At 44.2% G+C, this 17,744-nt stretch overlaps 1 protein-coding gene across 2 annotated transcripts in view; it reads left to right on the top strand.

Annotated features, from left to right (window-relative positions):
- The window catches only part of Dnah6 (dynein, axonemal, heavy chain 6), a 220,227-nt gene that overhangs the window by 168,448 nt on the left and 34,035 nt on the right, over positions 1 to 17,744 (top strand). For both annotated transcript variants that reach the window (XM_039108712.2, NM_001419792.1), the window contains exons 61-64: positions 581 to 814; positions 7,960 to 8,095; positions 11,347 to 11,489; positions 15,271 to 15,461. In XM_039108712.2, coding sequence (XP_038964640.1) covers positions 581 to 814; positions 7,960 to 8,095; positions 11,347 to 11,489; positions 15,271 to 15,461 — 704 coding nt within the window. The remainder of the gene's footprint in view (positions 1 to 580; positions 815 to 7,959; positions 8,096 to 11,346; positions 11,490 to 15,270; positions 15,462 to 17,744) is intronic.

Genomic DNA, 17,744 nt, shown 5'->3' with positions numbered 1-17,744 from the left:
AGGGCCTATCACAGTTATCTACAATAATTATGTTCTTCCCCTAAGCTCTGCTCATCGGAGATCATGGACCTGGCTCAGATGTTGCTGGAAATGCATAGGGCCATCTCCAACCTCCCTTCCCTGATCCTGCAGTGGCAGTGCCACCATCTCTACTGCCTTCCCAGTAAAATGTGACATCTTTGAGTGTGGGGTCTACTTTCAACATCTCCAGACAGGAAATAGGATGGAAGTCTCCTTTAAAGTCAGCTTCTCGGACCAGCAGGCTGACTGAGCGGATAGTTTACAGTGTGAATTGATGTGAAGGGAGCGATGGCTGCCAGGCTGCCTTCTACGGTTCATCCTGTCGCTCACCCAATTACCTGCTCTGAACATCATTAAGAGTCTGTCGTTGGTCCATTTCTGAAAAGCGAGGTAGGGTTGGTACAAAGGATGAACCACACCTACTAAGTTGAAATTTAGACTTTTTTTTCCACAGTGTTTGCCTGCCACATTGCCCAGTGAATGTCAAAATGGGAAAGAGGGGAGGAACCGGGAGTTCTCGCCTCACAGTAAATTAGTCAAATCCTTCTTCCTTCCTCAGTTGTTCAACACAACAATCGAAACGTCTGAGAAGAGTGACAGCCTGCAGGAGCGCCTGGCAATCCTCCTGCAGCAGACCCTCCTCACTGCGTACACCAATGTTTCCCGGGGACTCTTCGAGCAGCACAAGCTCATCTACAGCTTCATGCTCTGCGTCGACATCATGCGCCAGCAAGAGCAGCTAACTGAGGCCGAGTGGAATTTCTTCCTCCGAGGTTCTGCAGGGATGGAGAAGGTACCTGTGACACACCCGTGTGTTACTTCTCTTACTGTTGTGACCAGAGAGTGACCAGATACTTGACAGGAAGCGACTTGAGGAAGTATTCACTAGAAGTCATCAGAGGGCACACAGTCTGTCTCGAGGGAGGGGGAGTTCAGGGGGGAGTGGCCTGGTAGCAGAGAAGGAAGCACGTGGTCACGTGGTAACGTGATCACGCTGTGGCCATAGTCAGGAAGCAGAGCTAAAACTAGAAGTGGGCGGGCTTAAAGGTTAAAAGCAACGCGTGGCTACAGGTGATAACATCTGTGTGGGTTGAATCAGGAATAGCCAGCGAGCCAGAAAATTAATTATCTATGAAAGGAAGAGTTGGCTTGGTGTTCAAAGTGTTTGCTATTACTTCAGAGGACCAGATTGAGTTCCCAGTACTCACATTTGATAGCTGTCACGACCTTGTCATTGCAACTCCAAAGGACCCAACACCCTCTTCTGGCCTCCATGGGTGCCTGCACAGGATGCACGTACACACACAAACACACAATTTCAAAAGCAAAAAGAAAGGCGATCTTCCTTTTAAAAACTTCACTGTCTTACAAACGTGAAGAGTTTTCTCAGATGGAGGTTCAGAGAAACTAAAGAACTTTCCAGAACACATAAACGCATGGGAGAGACCGATTCAAAGCCTCCATAGACCATATCTATTCCATTGCTTACTGCCTTCCTCATGAGTAGCGTATTTAAAAGAGGTTTAAAATCCACGAAATTGAAAACTCTAAAAATAACCAGAAATAAAAGAAATAATAATCAATCAAAGGCCAGGCTTGGTGGCACACACTTTTAATCCCAAAATGTGGGGCGTATGTGCAGAGGTATGTAGATCTCTGTAAGTTAAAGGCCAACTTGGTCTACATAGCAAGTTCCAGGATAGCCAGAGCTGCATCATATGACCCCCTCAAAAATGAACAAGCAGGGCTGGGGATTTAGCTCAGCGGTAGAGCGCTTGCCTAGGAAGCGCAAGGCCCTGGGTTTGGTCCCCAGCTCCGAAAAAAAGAACCAAAAAAAAAAAAAAAAAAAAAAATGAACAAGCAAAAACCACACAGAAACCCTATTTAGAAATTTCTCAGAAGTTTTTAAAATTAAGGTTTTCCTTCTCTCATAAAAAAATTTAAAATGAAAGGTAAGCGGGGGGGGGGTGGTTTTGTTTGTTTGTTTGTTTTTAATGTTTGGAACAACAAAATGGCTCATAGGTTTAAGGCACTCGCTGTCAAGTCTGATGCCCTGAGTTCAGTCCTCAAGACCCACATGACAGAAGGAAAAAAAAACTAAGCCACACAAACTTCCCTCTGACCTCCACATGTGCATCATGGCATGTGTGTACCCACAGGTGTACACCAAATAAATAAATAAATAAATAAATAAATAAATAAATAAATAAATGCAATTTAATTTTTTAAATGGTTGGAGATATATTTTACCCTGTTACCTATTTGGCTGTGTATTTGAATTCCAGTCATTTCCATTTTTATCTTGTTTCACATGGACTACCTTACCAGGTACATTAGGTTTTTCTGGAATGATATTAAAAAAATTAATTGCCGTGTATAAAACATTATCGTGGAAATATGTGCACCGATCAAGGGCAGTTTGGTGTTTCCTAGGGCAGGAGGGGAGGGTCTACACATGCCTTATCTCCCAGCACTGGGCTCTACTGGGCTCCGCGGCCACACTTTTTACAAAGTCAAAGTTAATGACAACTTTGCATCCAGATCATCTCTAGACCATTCTCCAGCACCAGGGGCTCACTCATGACCTGGGTTACAGATTAGTCGGTCTCTCAGTGTCATTATCTGTGCTCAGAGATAAGCAATGCTGCTACTGTGACATTTTGGGGTGCCACAGATCACACCCAATGAAGCAATGACCTTAAATTGTAATTGCAAATTTAAAAAAATTAGCGACTGGACAGACAACCCCATTGTTAAGGGCACTGGCTGCTCGTGCTGAGGACCCAGGTTCTGTTCCCAGCACCCACACGGCAGCTCACAACCATCTATAACTCCATTCCCGTGGATTTGTCAAATGCTTTTTCTGCATCTAAGGAAATGGTCATGTGATTTTTCTCCTTTGAGTTTGTTTATATGGTGGATTGCATTAATGAACTTTTGTGTAGTGAGCCAACCTCGCATCCTTGGGATGAAGCCTACTTGATTATGATAAATGATGGTTTTGATGTGTTCTTGGATTCGGTTTGTGAAAAAAATTTTGAGTATTTTTGCATCAATACTCATAAGCGAGATTGGTCTGACATTCTCACTTTTGGTAGGGTCCTTGTGTGGTTGGGTATTAGAGTAATTGTGGCTTCATAGAATGAATTAGGTAGTGTTTCTCTATATTTTATGGAGTAGTTTGAGGAATATTGGTATCAGGTCTTCTTGAAGGTCTGGTAGAATTCTGAACTAAATCCATCTGGCCCTGGGCTTTTTTTGGTTGGGAGGTTTTTAATGACTTCTTCTATTTCCTTATGGGATATGAGCCTGTTTACAAAGTTTACCTGCTCTTGATTTAATTTGGTATGTGGTATCTGTCTAGAAAACCATCCATTTTATCTAGATTTTCCAGTTTTGTTGAGTATAGGTTTTTGTGGTAGGATCTGATGATTTTTTGAATTTCCTCAGTTTCTGTTGTTATGTCTCCCTTTTCATTTCTGATTTTGTTAATTTGGATACACTCTCTGTGCCCCTTAGTTAGTATTTTTTTTTCTTTTCTTTTTTTCGGAACTGGGGACCGAACCCAGGGCCTTGCGCTTCCTAGGCAAGCGCTCTACCACTGAGCTAAATCCCCAACCCAAAAATTCAAGGTCCTTTTATTTTTTTATTTTTTATTTTTTTGGTTCTTTTTTTCAGAGCTGGGGACCGAACCCAGGGTCTTGCGCTTCCTAGGCAAGCGCTCTACCACTGAGCTAAATCCCCAACCCTATTTTATTTATTTATTTTTTCTATTTTTTTTCCAGAGCTGGGGACCGAACCCAGAGCCTTGAGCTTGCTAGGCAAGCGCTCTACCACTGAGCCAAATCCCCAACCCCAGTATTTTTTAAAAGAAAGAAATTAAGCCAACTAATGACCCTGGATTGACCTCTAGATGTTCGAATGAGAGGAAGCCTCATGAAGTTCTCATTTGGGATGTAAAGCCAAAGCATTAAGGTTGATGAAGTCAGGCTTCCTGCATAACGTAAAACTCAGAGCCCTAAGAACACAGGGAGAGCTCCTGAAGAAAATTGTTTTCGTTGTTATTGGAGGGTATGGGTTTGGTTTGTGTGTGTGTGTGTGTGTTTTGTTTTGTTTTGTTTTGTTTTGTTGTTTAATTGGATTTTGGATTTTGATGGGGTTTTGTTTTGTTTTTGAGGCAGGGTCTTTCTGTTATGTAGCTCTGGCTCTCCAGGAACTCACTACCTAGAGCAGGCTGACCTCAAACTCACAAACATCCTCCTGCCTTTGCCTCATGAGTTGCTACACCTGGCCTCCCGAAGAAAATTAAAGGCAGCAGTACAGAGCATGGACATGATAAGAAGAGAAGAAAAGAAGGTCGACCGGCCCCACATCCCCTCAAACACAAGGCGTCAGCTCTCCAAGTCTGTGAAGGCAGAGAAAGGTAGAGAACATACAGAAGTAAAGTTTGAGACCAGAAAAGACTAAAGGAAAGAAACTTTCTCTGTCACTGTAAGAGCATGGTGAAGCAGCAGGAACTGTTGCAGAAGCCGCAACAAGCCATCTAGTCTGTGGAGCTGAGGACACTGAGGAAGGTAGCCCAGCTGGGCAACAGATTCCCAGCCCAGATGAAACAACCTCCTTTGGAAGAAGACACCATCTAGAATCTCCATGGCTAGAAAGGGGAAGCCAATGGCTAACTCAAGCTTTGGAAGGCAGGCTGGCTCCTGTATCCCAGAGCATTAAGAATGATACTGAAGGATAGAAAGCTGGACCAGACCTTAAGTGCCTCTTGCAAAACACTTAGGTTCAGTTCCCAGCATCCACATACCTGCTCACAACTGTCAAACTCCAGTTCCAGGGGAGATGATGCCCTCTTCTGGCCTATCTGAGCACTGCATGCATGTGGTGCACATACATATATGCAGTCAAAGTATTCATGCACGTGATACAAAATAAACAAATTATTCAAAAAAATTTTTTAATTGAAAAATGTGAATGATAATAAAACTCTTCCACTAAGAGTGCTAAGTGTAGCTGTACAGCCCGCCAAGAAGTACATGTAGGGGTTGGAAAAAGGCTGGCCAGTTAAAAATGGAGACATGCAGAGGACCTGAATCTGGTTCTCAGCACACACATTAGTGGCTCACAATGGCCTATAACTCTGGCTCCAGAGGATCCAACACCCTCTAATGACATCTGTGTGCACCCACATGCAAGAACACATACACACAAATGCACGCATAAATAAAAATAAAACCAAAACTCTTTAGAGAGCATATCTGTATACAGCACGGTCAATAAACATCTCAAGCCCACAGTAAAGAGCTGCAGCTCAGGAGGGAGAAGGATTTCACTCTGGTGGACAGTGCTCGTGGACATGCAAGAGCTCTTGCCAAGATGTATGAGGTGAATGGTGTCTCCATGCTTTCTGGAACACTATCTCCTCTACAGTCCAGTGGAGCAAAGGGTGACTGATTTCCATCTCACCACTTAGGGAGCGGATACAGCTGCCACAGAATGTGACTCCTCTAGACATGTGGGCAACGAAAACCGAAAACCTCTGTAAAGGGCTCAACATCCCATGGGTGATTTAAAAGAGGGCGTTAACAGGAAGGTAGAAAAAGCTGATTTCGACCCTCGTAGATGACTTTGAGAAGATTTAGACATCTGTACAGGAAGGAAAAGAGATGTAGTTAGAGAACTAGAGTTAGAACTGCCTGGGGAGTGGGAGAGAGTAACTGATTTACTACAGTCTCATGATAAAACCCGAAATGCTTCTTATAGCCCAAAGGGTGTGAGTTTTTGAGATGGAAACTACTTCTGGTGAAGATACTTTGAAGATGGCGGAAGGGGATTAAAATCTTACACAAGTAACTGGAGAGCTGTCTCAATGGATAAGAGCATTTGCTGCTCTTATAAAACCTCTGAAGGGGCCCTGTACACATGTCACACACGAGAGAGAGAGAGAGAGAGAGAGAGAGAGAGAGAGAGAGAGGCAGAGACAGAGACAGAGACAGAGACAGAGACAGAAGCAAATAAAATAAATCTTTTTAAATAAAATAAACTATCACACGAACTTACTTGAATGAGAAAGATTTGCGAAAACTGACTCCAGTTTTAAAGATGTTCTGCTGTGGGTGAGATGCTGCAAGCAGGACCTCAAGCTGCAGAGAAATCTGTTGTAAAAGAAAGAGCCAAGATTTGTATTGAACTGTGTTTCTACGGCCTTCACCCTGAGTCAGCAGCCACCAACACCAGGACCCTGCGCCGGTGAAGACCTCACAACTCAACAGACTCAGATGACCGCTAGCAACTTTTAGCAACGATGCTTGGAACTAAGGGATGCGCGTCTTTAGGCATAATGCTACCTGCTGCTTATGTAACCGACTACAGTACAGTATAAAGCAATTCCCTGTGCTTGAATGACACTTCATTGCATTAGCCATCTTGTTGTGGCGACCTGGAATTGAGCCTGAGATGTCTCCTGGCGTGTTTCTGTATAGTCTGATATTGAAGGGATTAATTTTTTAATTAATGGTCCCCAGTAGCTGGGGAATGGTCGAACTTACTTGTTAACAGTCAAACATCATTGAGCTGTATGCCTTAGATGCTTGGATTGGGTGATAAATGGTTTGGATACAGCAGGGTGTTTGAAAACACAGTCTGAAATCCCGGGCATCTGTTTAGGGGAATGTCAGAGAGCTAGTTTTAGCCTCTCGTCATAGTTATCTCTCATTTTTAACAAACTCTTCAGCCTTATGTAAGTGCTTCAAGGAATATTGCCAGGCATCACAATGGAGATTACTAGGAATATCTGAAATAACTTCGTATGCATTTATCACAGCTAAATTGTTTTTGCGTTGTGCGTGTGTGTGCGTGCTTGTGTGCTCTTAACAGGTTTTTTTTTTTAATTATATGTATGTTAAGGGAGTGCACGTGAGTGCCTGCCAAGTCCAGAAGAGGGTGTCAGATCCTCTGGAACTGAAGTCACAGATGACTGTGAGCCTCCTAACATGGCCGCCGGAATCTGAACTCAGGTTCTCTGCAAGACAAGAAAATGTTCTTAGCTTCTTTCCATTCCTGTAGACTTAAATTTTTACTTGTCTTAGCACTGATATTACTCCTCTGTTCAGCTTTCCTCACCCTTGCAGGTTGAGACCATCTCGGACTCTTTGGACTATAGTTTGAGTGATAAAAAAAAAATGTCATTAACCATAAAAGTATTTTGAAGTTGAGAAGGTGGGTGCAGGGTGTTTCGGGAGAGCCCAGTGTAAGCATGGCTCTACTCCTTCACCCGGTCAACTCTGCGATCTGCAGTGTCAACTTGAAAGTCTCAGCTTGTCCTCATGCTCAGAACCATCCCCTGAGAACTAGGGTTGGCACAGCATTCTGCCTTTTGCTAGCTTGCGCATTTCCGTGCTTTTAAGACAAGGTAGCCTAGGCTGGCTTTGAACTCATGATGCTCCTGTCTCAACCTCCAATGCTACTACCACAGTACCACACTCATTTTTCCCACTCATGTCTATTTTACCATATCTTACTATTTGTGTTAAGAAAATGGTTGTATGTGGGGGTGAACACATGAACGGAGGCCAGCATAGAATGCTGGGTACCCTCTTCTACTCCTTTTCTTCCCTTGAGATTGGCTCTCTCACTGGCCTAGAGCTCACCGGTTTCAGTTAGGCTTCTGGCCAGCAAGCTCCAACCCTCCTCCTAATGCTGAAAGATGCACACAGCCTTGCTCCAGTCGTTCCATGGATGCTGGGGAACACAGGTCCTCACTCTCTCACAGCTGGTGCTTCTACCCACAAAGCATCTCCCAGGCCCAAGAATGGCATTTCTAAGTTTCTAACGCGGTGTTACAGTTTCTCCCCCCACCCCCAAGGCAAGGTGGAAGAGCACTCTACTGGGGTTGTCTCAGTAAATGGCTGCCTGTGTTCTCTCTGCCCCCTGTAGGAGCGCCCTCCTAAGCCAGAAGCTCCCTGGCTGCCCATTCAGATGTGGTTCTCCTGCTGTGACCTAGAAGAATGGTTTCCAATTTTCGAAGGACTTACAAGACATATACTGTTGCATCCCATCTCTATATCCTTAGGTAAGATGACAAAGAGCACTGCTGAGGGGGAGGGGCAAACAGGCTCCTGAGCTCTGACTTCAATTCATGAACTCATCCTTTCGCCAGTGTCTGTACTTTTCACGGTTTTTTTTTTAAATCCCTTTCTTTTTAAGAAATCATAGGTGAACTGCTTTTACAGTATCTTGAATGCTTGGCCCATGAATTTTGAATATTTCATGGCTACTTTACATTGTGTGTGTGTGTGTGTGTGTGTGTGTGTGTGTGTGTGTGTGTGTGTTATGCGTGTGTTTATATATTATATGGGAAGGTGCACTTTCTTATTCAGAAGCTGGCGTCAGATGTCTTTCTTCCATCTCTACTCGGCCTTATTTTTTGAGACAGGGTCTCTCACTGAACCTAGAGTTAACATTGCCTTTAGACTGGTTGGTCAGAGAGCCCTTGAGGTCCACCTCGCTCTACCATCCACCACTGGAGTTACAGGCAAGAACAAGAATGCCTGGGCACCATGGATCTGACCCCTGGTCTTCATGCCAGCACAGAAGGCGCTTTGACCACTGAGCCGTCTCCCGAGCCCATCTCATCCATTTTTAAGCCAACTGTAGCTTCATTCCGTGAGCCTTTAAGCTTTTTTTAAAGAATATAACATACACTAAAAAGTCAGAAGTGCAACTTGACCTCATACACTTACGCATTTATAAAACACCACTCCTTGAGAAATGGGACAGTACCAACATCCCAGAATCCCTCCCACCTCTTCACGATACTCTCCCCTTTGGCCACAGGCAACAAAACTCTAAACTGTCACAACCCTCTGGGTTGTCTTAACCTATTGTCCGCTATGGTTTTCAAGAAGCCCAGATTCTATTAGTTGAGAGTAATTATTTAGAATATGCAGGGGCTGGAGAGATGGCTCCATGCTTGAGTGCTTCCTGATCTTCCAAAGGGCCAGGGGTTCATTTCCCAGTACCCACAGCAGGCAGCTCAGAGCCACGCATAACTGCAGCTCCAGAGACCAGAGGCCCTCTACTGACTCCCCTAGGCACCCCCACACATATGGCACTCACTCACACAGAAATCCACTACACATAAGTAAAAGTTAAAAATGAATGGACGAGTGGGGATGGATCCGGGAAGAATTATGGTGGGGAGTCAGTCATGTTCAAAATATACTGTATGCATATATAAATTTACCAACTAATAAACATATCATATTAAAATATGAGTGTGCACACATATGTGTGTATGCGTGTGTGCATGTATGTGTCTGTGTGTTTAAGACAGATTTTCTCTCTGTAGCTCTGGCTGTCCTGGAACTCAATTTGTAAAACAGTCTGCCCTCAAACTCATAAAGATCTGCCTGGCTCTGCCTCTACTTCCAACTAAACGTACAACATCTAAGCATAGCACAGCACTAGAAAACGGATTGGAGGGGTTGGGGATTTAGCTCAGTGGTAGAGCGCTTGCCTAGCAAGCGCTAGGCCCTGGGTTCAGTCCTCAGCTCCGGAAAAAGAAAGAAAGAGAGAGAGAGAGAGAGAGAGAGAGAGAGAGAGAGAGAGAGGATTGGATTGGATTGGGCTGGGTTGGGTTGGGTTGGGTTTGGTTGTGTTGGGTTGGATTGGATTGGATTGATTGGATTGGATTGGATTGGATTGGGTTGGGTTGGATTGGATTGGATTGGATTGATTGATATGATTGATTGATTGATTGATTGATTGATTGGATTGGCTCCAAAGTAACAGGTTACCTCCCCTGTGCTGCTCATAGGGATACAGCCAACTTCAGCTGATGAGAACCACTCTGATTCACACCCTGTGCTCACACCCTGTGATAGACTCCACCCCCTATAGGAGTCAGCAGTTCTGCAGAGGTGACACTGACCACTAACCCTAACCCTAACCCTAACCCTAACCCTAACCCTAACCCTAACCCTAACCCTAACCCTAACCCTAAACAGTGTCACTCAATTCTTGTCATTAGCTCTTTGCTACTATTAGGCCCTCAGAAGATATGCTCAGCCATCCAGCTCCAGGGGATCCAATGCCCTCTCTGACCTCTGTGGATACCTGTACATAAGTATGCAGATACCCTCCCCCCATAGATAGATAGATAGATAGATAGATAGATAGATAGATAGATAGATAGACAGACAGACAGACAGATAGGAGTTAGGTAGGTAAGTAGATAATAAAAATGAATCCTTTTTAAAGAACTAACTAGCATCTTAACCCTCAAGTGGGATGCCACCTCATTTCTTGGGAACATTGAGTTGTTGCAGGTGACATGGGAGGAATGATGCACTGTGCATATCAGACATAGGGTTGTCTATATGTTAATTTATTCATCTATTATTTATCTCAATCAAATTGCATATGCCAGGTCCAATACTTCTGTGGAAGGCTGTAGTTGTATGCTGTTTCTTTTTTTTTTTTTTTTTTTGGTTCTTTTTTTCGGAGCTGGGGACCGAACCCAGGGCCTTGTGCTTCCTAGGTAAGCGCTCTACCACTGAGCTAAATCCCCAGCCCCGTATGCTGTTTCTTTAATTTTCTTTTTAGATTTATCTATTTTTATATCTATTTATCTAGTTTATCGAGTGCTTTATGTCTGTGCACCACATGCATGTGTGGTGCCTACAGAGGTCAGAAGAGGGCACTGGCTTCCCCGGAAGAGGACTTATGGATGATTGTGGGCTGCCCTGCTGGGGCTGAGAATTGAACTTGTGTCCTCTGAAAGATCAGTTGGAGCTCTTAACCTCTGAGCCACCTCTCCAGGATCTCTGTGCGCTATTTCTTAACATTATTGTGTTCTTTTCTGCTTTTCCTTCTGCCTTCAACAGGAGATGCTTGATAGATTTCATGTTATTGTCTAATATATGTGTTTATTTTATTGTACTTTTATTATGTAATTTAAATTTAATTAGTAGAACTTGACCTATTGCCTCATTTAATCATGATTATTCTGAGTTCTGTCTTACCCAGGGTTACTCTAATCACTTCCGATTTCCCTTTTGCTTAATGTAATATTGCTATACATTCCTTTATTTTTAACATCTCTGTTTGTTTGTTTGTAAGGGCTTTGCTGTTGGATGCTGTTTTGTGATCTCCTTTCTAACTAGTTTGAGTATGGGAAAGGTTAATGCTTTCACACTTGTGTCTTAAAAACCTGACAGTAAGGTTAAAGAAGCTGTCTTCTTTTAGCTAGCAATGTGTGTTCATTTAACTTCAGAGTCAAGACAGCTTGGATTAAAGCATCTTTTCAAATTGTCTTTCCAGGATCTTTTGAGACCTACATTAACCCACAGAGCTGGGAAGGATACCCTAAGCAGAGACACGAAGAGGAAAAGGAACACGTTTGGGGATCGAACTTCAGCTCTTTCCATAAGTTAATTCTTGTTAAATGCTGTAAAGAAGAAAAGGTGGGTAGTCCTTTTCAGTCAAAGGTCAATGTCATGACATTGCCGCCAAAGATTATCAGCTGCTTGTGAGTGGTGGGTCTGCCTATGGCTAACAGCAGTCCAGTTTAGGAAGCAGCTTTAAAAATAAAGGCGATGGTTTTAGCACCATGTGTTCTCCCTCCAGGATAAGAAAATGGCCAGCTGGGAACCTGGTCACCTCCTGTCGGCTGCACACTATCAGAAAATGGTTGCCATTTCTCACCTGGACCAGGGTGTGCTGGAAGATTTTGTCAGGGAATTAAAAATGAGAGGAGACATTTAGTGGGGGAAAAATAGTCTCCAGACCTGTTTGCAAACTACTAAAGCAGTCTGTGAGAGTTATCATGGACGCCCGAGTTAAGACAGAAGTAGCAGATTGTCAAGAGAACAGGGATGTGACCTGGAACTGCTGCGGCTCCCAGGTTCTGCTTGGGTGCAGTGGGGATAGCTGCACCAAAAACCAAGCCAGCGTGAAAGGATGCATGTGTCAGAGAGGAAGATGTCTGTGAGCTGTCAGTGCCCACCGGCTGTCAGGGAGGACGGCCATCTCCAGAGAGAAGTGTGTGTTAGAATACAGATAAAGGAGTCATCACTTCAGCTGGAAAGTGAAGCCACAGAATTTATTGCAACCCTGGGAGAATAATATTGAGTACCATGAGAGGTCCCTGGGCAAAGGATGGTGGTCCTCCGATGAGTTCCCCTTTTCGGAGAGGAAAACGAATAGTCACAGAAGCAGGAAGAAGACGGGGAGAGCTGGGCAGTGGTGGCGCATGCCTTTAATCCCAGCGCTGGGAAGTAGAGGCAGGCAGATCTCTGGGTTCAAGGTCATCCTTGTCTACAGCATGAGTTTCAGGACAGCCAGGACTACACACAGAAACCCTGACCCAGAAAAACAAAAACACAGACACAAACAAAACAAAGCATGTGGGAGAAGCGTTCTGGAAAACGGCAAGGCTGGCATTTTCACTATCACAGGGTAACAATGGATGTGAGTGGTCACTGTGGCAGTGTAACTATGGATGCAGGTGGTCGCTGTGGTAACAACCGATGCAGATGGTTCGTTTGCACATGTGCAGATGTGATCTAGTTTTACTAATAATAAAGGACTAACGTCACCTGCTAAGAACCCACACAGTGAGTTTCAGGAGGCACTAAAGAGAAACAGAAGCTGTTCTTTGGAGAATAGTTGGAGGTAGGAGAAGGACACAGTGGGGAGAACTAACAGGAATTAGCCAGAAAAGGTCAGAGCATTCCTACTAATGTGGTATTGCCCTGTCTTTTTAGGAAAATGGGTTTGGGATTGCCATGGGGTCGATGGCTGCAGTGAGAGCAGAACAGCCACAATGTCACTCAAAGGGTGGCTAAGAGTTTCCTAGGAAGTGGATGAAGTGTGAGAAGGGGTTCATAGACACAAAGGGGGACTTCACTGTAAACAGACAATGGTCGTTGTCTCGGGTCGGCCATCTCCACAGCTCTCTGAGATGCGATGAGATGCCCTAGAGTTACAGGACAAGGAACTCCAGCAAGGAATGTGCACACACACTGAGCTTGTCACCTTGGACAGGGCAGAGGTGGTGTCCAGGGCATGGCTGATAAATCGAAGACACTTTGGAAGGAAGACTCTGAAACACAGCGAGTCTTCAAGGAAACTGGGACAGTAGGATGCTGACAAATGTGAGGGGTGATTAGAGAGCAAGAGTCGCAAAGAATGACAAGCTTTGTGATTGTGCCACTGTGGCTGGAACATTCTCGATCGTGAGAAATGTTGCAAGATATTAGTCTCCGCCTTATACAACCACATGTTTGTTTTTCAAGGGGAAAGGAGACTTGGTTTAGTTTAGTTTAGTTTGGTTTGGTTTGGTTTTAAAAGTAGAGTTCTTTTATGTATTAGTGTTTTGCCCACAGGTACTGTGTGTACCTTTTTCATGCCTGGTGCCTGGCAAGGTCAGAAGAGGTCACTGCATCCTCGACTCTAGAGTGGCTAGCCACCCTGCAGGTGCTCAGAACTGGTCCAGGTCATCTGCAAGAACAGCAGTGCTTCTAATCCCTGGAAGTCCCCCACCCACACCCCCCAAGAAAAAGAGTTTTTAATAGGGATAGACATATGAAAGAAATCACTAATCTTTAAATCTTTATGTTTCATTTAGACGTTAAGTTAAAACTCTTGCCATTTAACCATGTATACACACACACTTATAACTCAGTTGGAGAAAGCTGAACACCAGCTATATGTTAGAAGTTAACAAGTTAGAATTAGGAACTGTGTGATTATATTGTTAAAAGACTCTGTCATACGGAAACGTATAAATTACTTAAAATGATGTGATTCATGAGGCCTTGAAATAATCCCAGGGACTGAGGGAGTGGGTGGAGGCCTCACAGAGCAAGATCTGGTCTTGTCTTAACACCGGAGTGGAGTGGAATAAGCCTTTGAATCTTTCGCTTTTATGCCTAAACAAAAAGGCCTTCGCTGTGATCCTAGTCTTACCCTTCCAGATGACCAGGTTCTCTAAATGTGATGACGTGGAGCTGGAGAGATGGCTGGGCAGGTCAGGGAACACACTGCTCTCACAGAGGAAATGAATTCAGTTCCCGACACCCACGTCAAGCAGCTCACAACTGCCTGTAATTCCAGCTCCAGGGGCTCTGGTTCCCTCGTCTGAAGGCTATGGGCACTGAACTCACAAGCACATACCCACACACATATATGCATAATTCAAAATGAAAGTAAATTGTCTTTAAAATATGATAAAAGCTACAAACGGTAGGCACCTCTGCCAATACACAGAGGACTTATGAAAATTCTCACCCGCACATTCCACCAAACGCCTTGTAAAGCTCATGCTACCAAATAAAACTTGCTTCCCAAGTTAACATGAAGGGTCTAGAATCAGGTTGTGTTTTTAAAATGAGAATAACCCAATTACTCCAGAGGACTCAAAAACCCAAGTCAGCCAAGACCACGGACAAGACCACACTGAAAAGGAGGCTCGAAAATGACAGTGTGCCAGGCACCTCCCTGCCACCTGGACACCCTCATCGAACCGTTCAGGAGCATTGCCCCTGTCTTGGCTCCAGAGAATGACTTGCTAAGTAAATGGGATTTGGGGCAGACATGGTGACACATGTCTGTAGTCACAGCACTTTGGAGGGAGAGGCAAGTGGATCTCGATGACCTCCATACCTGCTTGGAGTCAAACGCTGCATCAGGACATCCCAACACTGGTGCTGCCCTTTGGGACACAAATTCAGCCTCCTTCAGAAGCAGCATGCTTAGACTCAAAGATGAAATTCCATTCTTTAGAAATCCTTAGTGAGCCGTGGTAAAAGCACTTGCTGTGCAAACCCAAAGATCTAAGTTCAGTACCCTGATCCCAGGATGGGAAGAGAGAGATCGAAGCTTCTAAAGTTGTCTTCTGATGTTCATCCACGTATGTCTTCACATGCACGCTATGCGTGCCCACAAACACACTCACTCACACACTCGGAGGTCCCGAGTTTGATTGCCTGCACCCAGCGGTCCCTTGCATGCACATGGCATACGCAGCACCAGGGGATCTAGTGCCCCCTGCTGTCCTCTCGCAGGCCCATGCCGCATGCAGACATACACATAATTAAAACATACATTTGTAAACAAGTTATTTCTTAAAATACCAAAGTACGGAGCACCCTCCTCTTAAGAGAGAAAAAACTGGGATAGGAACACAAAGCGTCCTCAACGTAGAATACTACTTTAACCTTTTTCCCTCCTTCCAACTTTCAGGTGGTTTTTGCTCTCACTGACTTTGTGATAGAGAATCTTGGCAAACAATTTATTGAGACACCTCCAGTGGACCTGGCCACTCTGTATCAGGACATGTCAAGCAGCACCCCACTGGTGTTTATCTTGAGCACAGGCTCTGATCCCATGGGTGCCTTTCAGAGGTTTGCCAGGGAGAGCGGGTATGCAGAACGGTAAGATCATACCACAAGGTTATACCTATTTATGATTTTTATATATGTGTGCATACATTTATGTAGTATGTATGTGTATATACGATATGGCTATGGTCTTTATAGAGCACTTATAGTAAAGTGCTCCTCCCTGTGGAACAGAGCTTTTCCATTCAAGTAATCTTTACTCAATAAATAAACTAAACTGCGTTAGTCCTCGGCCATGCATATTCCTAAAGAAGGGTAACTGCTGGTGTGAATTCCATCTGAGCCAAAGAGAGATTGCCCAGAATTAAAATACGACCTAGTGGAAATCTACTAGAACCTGCGTAGCATTTAATACATAATTAATAATCACATAATCATACAAAGAGTGAACCTTGCTCCTTATGTTCAAAGACATTTAAGAACAGGACTCTTTATGTTCTTATAATTTCATCTTTCTCAAGATGACCTCCAACTCAATGGGATCCACGTTGTTAGTATGGCTTACTCCCTGGTCTGAGAGTTACAGAGAGGTGATGGATCTCTCTCTTTATTTAGGTTTCATGATTTATATACACTGAGCTTCTGCAAAGAATCATAGACTACTGATGTGGGTGGCACATGGGTGTGTGTGTGTGTGTGTGTGTGTGTGTGTGTGTGTGTGTGTGGTTTATGTATAGAATTTTATTATAAGGAATTAGATCATGCAATTACAAAGTCTGAGAGGTCCCAAATTCTGCAGTCAGCACCCTGGGTGCTTTGAAGGGCTGATGGTGTACAGCTCCAGTCCAAGTCTGAGAGGCAGAAATTGGGGACAGGGGATAGTATGAGCTCCAGCCAGGTCAACAGACAAGACCCAAGAGGAGCCATTGCTTTGGTCTGCTCCATGCCCAGTTTGACAGGCAGGCAGGTTGAATTTTCTTTACCCCTGAGAAGCAGGCAGACCTACAGAGCCCGTGGGCAAGTCGAGCAATTTGTTGTCAGTGCAGACACTGAGTGAAAGTTCTGCTTCACTACCAGATGACCGCTAAGCCAACCAACCAGAGAGATCAGCATACACACTGCAAAGAACACAGGCATTAGCTGAGCAGTGGTGGCCCACACCTTTAATGCCAGCACTCAGGAGGCAGAGGCAGGGAGTTCTCTGAGTTTGAGGCCAGCCTGGTCTACAAAAAGAGATCCAGGACCACCATGTGTACACAGACAGAGAAACTCTGTCTCAGAAAAAGGAAGAAAAAAGAATGCAGGTATTATAAAAGTCATTAAGTAAAAATAGCAACCACACAAGCAGCAGTAGTAAGCATCAAAGAGAGGGGACAACCTGGTTTCCATAGATGCCACATTATATATTCAGAATGTCTACATTTCAAATAAGTTACAACACATCCAAAGAAACAAGAATGGTGGGAGAGTATGGTTCATTCACAAGGGAAATAGTTGATTTGCAACTTACCTTGAAGAATGCAAGCCATTGAACTTAACTCAGTAAAACTTTTAAATACATTCTAAATGACTCACAACTGTACATAGTCATCATACTTGTCCACTGTGTGTTATGATCAAATCTGTGTAACTAACAACTCCATCAAAATCCTTTCTACAAGCATTTGTTTTAATATACAATGAACTATTGTCAGCCTGATATCATAATCTTCCTGTCCACCTGCACCTGTTGGCTGTCCTTTAGCTTCACCCAGGGTCAGCTTGAGTCAGGATCCTATTCTATGTATCTTTAAAATCAACTTTTTTTTTTACATTTTTTTATTAACTTGAGTATTTCTTTTTTTTTTTTTATTAACTTGAGTATTTCTTATATACATTTCAAGTGTTATTCCCTTTCCCGGTTTCCGGGCAAATCCCCCTCCCCCCTCCCCTTCCTTATGGGTGTTCCCCTCCCAACCCTCCCCCCATTGCCGCCCTCCCCCCATAGTCTAGTTCACTGGGGGTTCAGTCTTAGCAGGACCCAGGGCTTCCCCTTCCACTGGTGCTCTTACTAGGATATTCATTGCTACCTATGGGGTCAGAGTCCAGGGTCAGTCCATATATAGTCTTTAGCTAGTGGCTTAGTCCCTGGAAGCTCTGGTTGCTTGACATTGTTGTACTTTTGGGGTCTCGAGCCCCTTCAAGCTCTTCCAGTTCTTTCTCTGATTCCTTCAACGGGGGACCTATTCTCAGCTCAGTGGTTTGCTGCTGGCATTCGCCTCTGTATTTGCTGTATTCTGGCTGTGTCTCTCAGGAGCGATCTACATCCGGCTCCTGTCGGTCTGCACTTCTTTGCTTCATCCATCTTGTCCAATTGGGTGGCTGTATATGTATGGG

Source organism: Rattus norvegicus, chromosome 4 (genome assembly GCF_036323735.1).
Source record: "Rattus norvegicus strain BN/NHsdMcwi chromosome 4, GRCr8, whole genome shotgun sequence".
Classification (NCBI taxonomy): Eukaryota; Metazoa; Chordata; class Mammalia; order Rodentia; family Muridae; genus Rattus; species Rattus norvegicus.
Note: the sequence above shows the minus strand (reverse complement) of the source record. Positions and strands in the feature narration are given on the sequence as shown.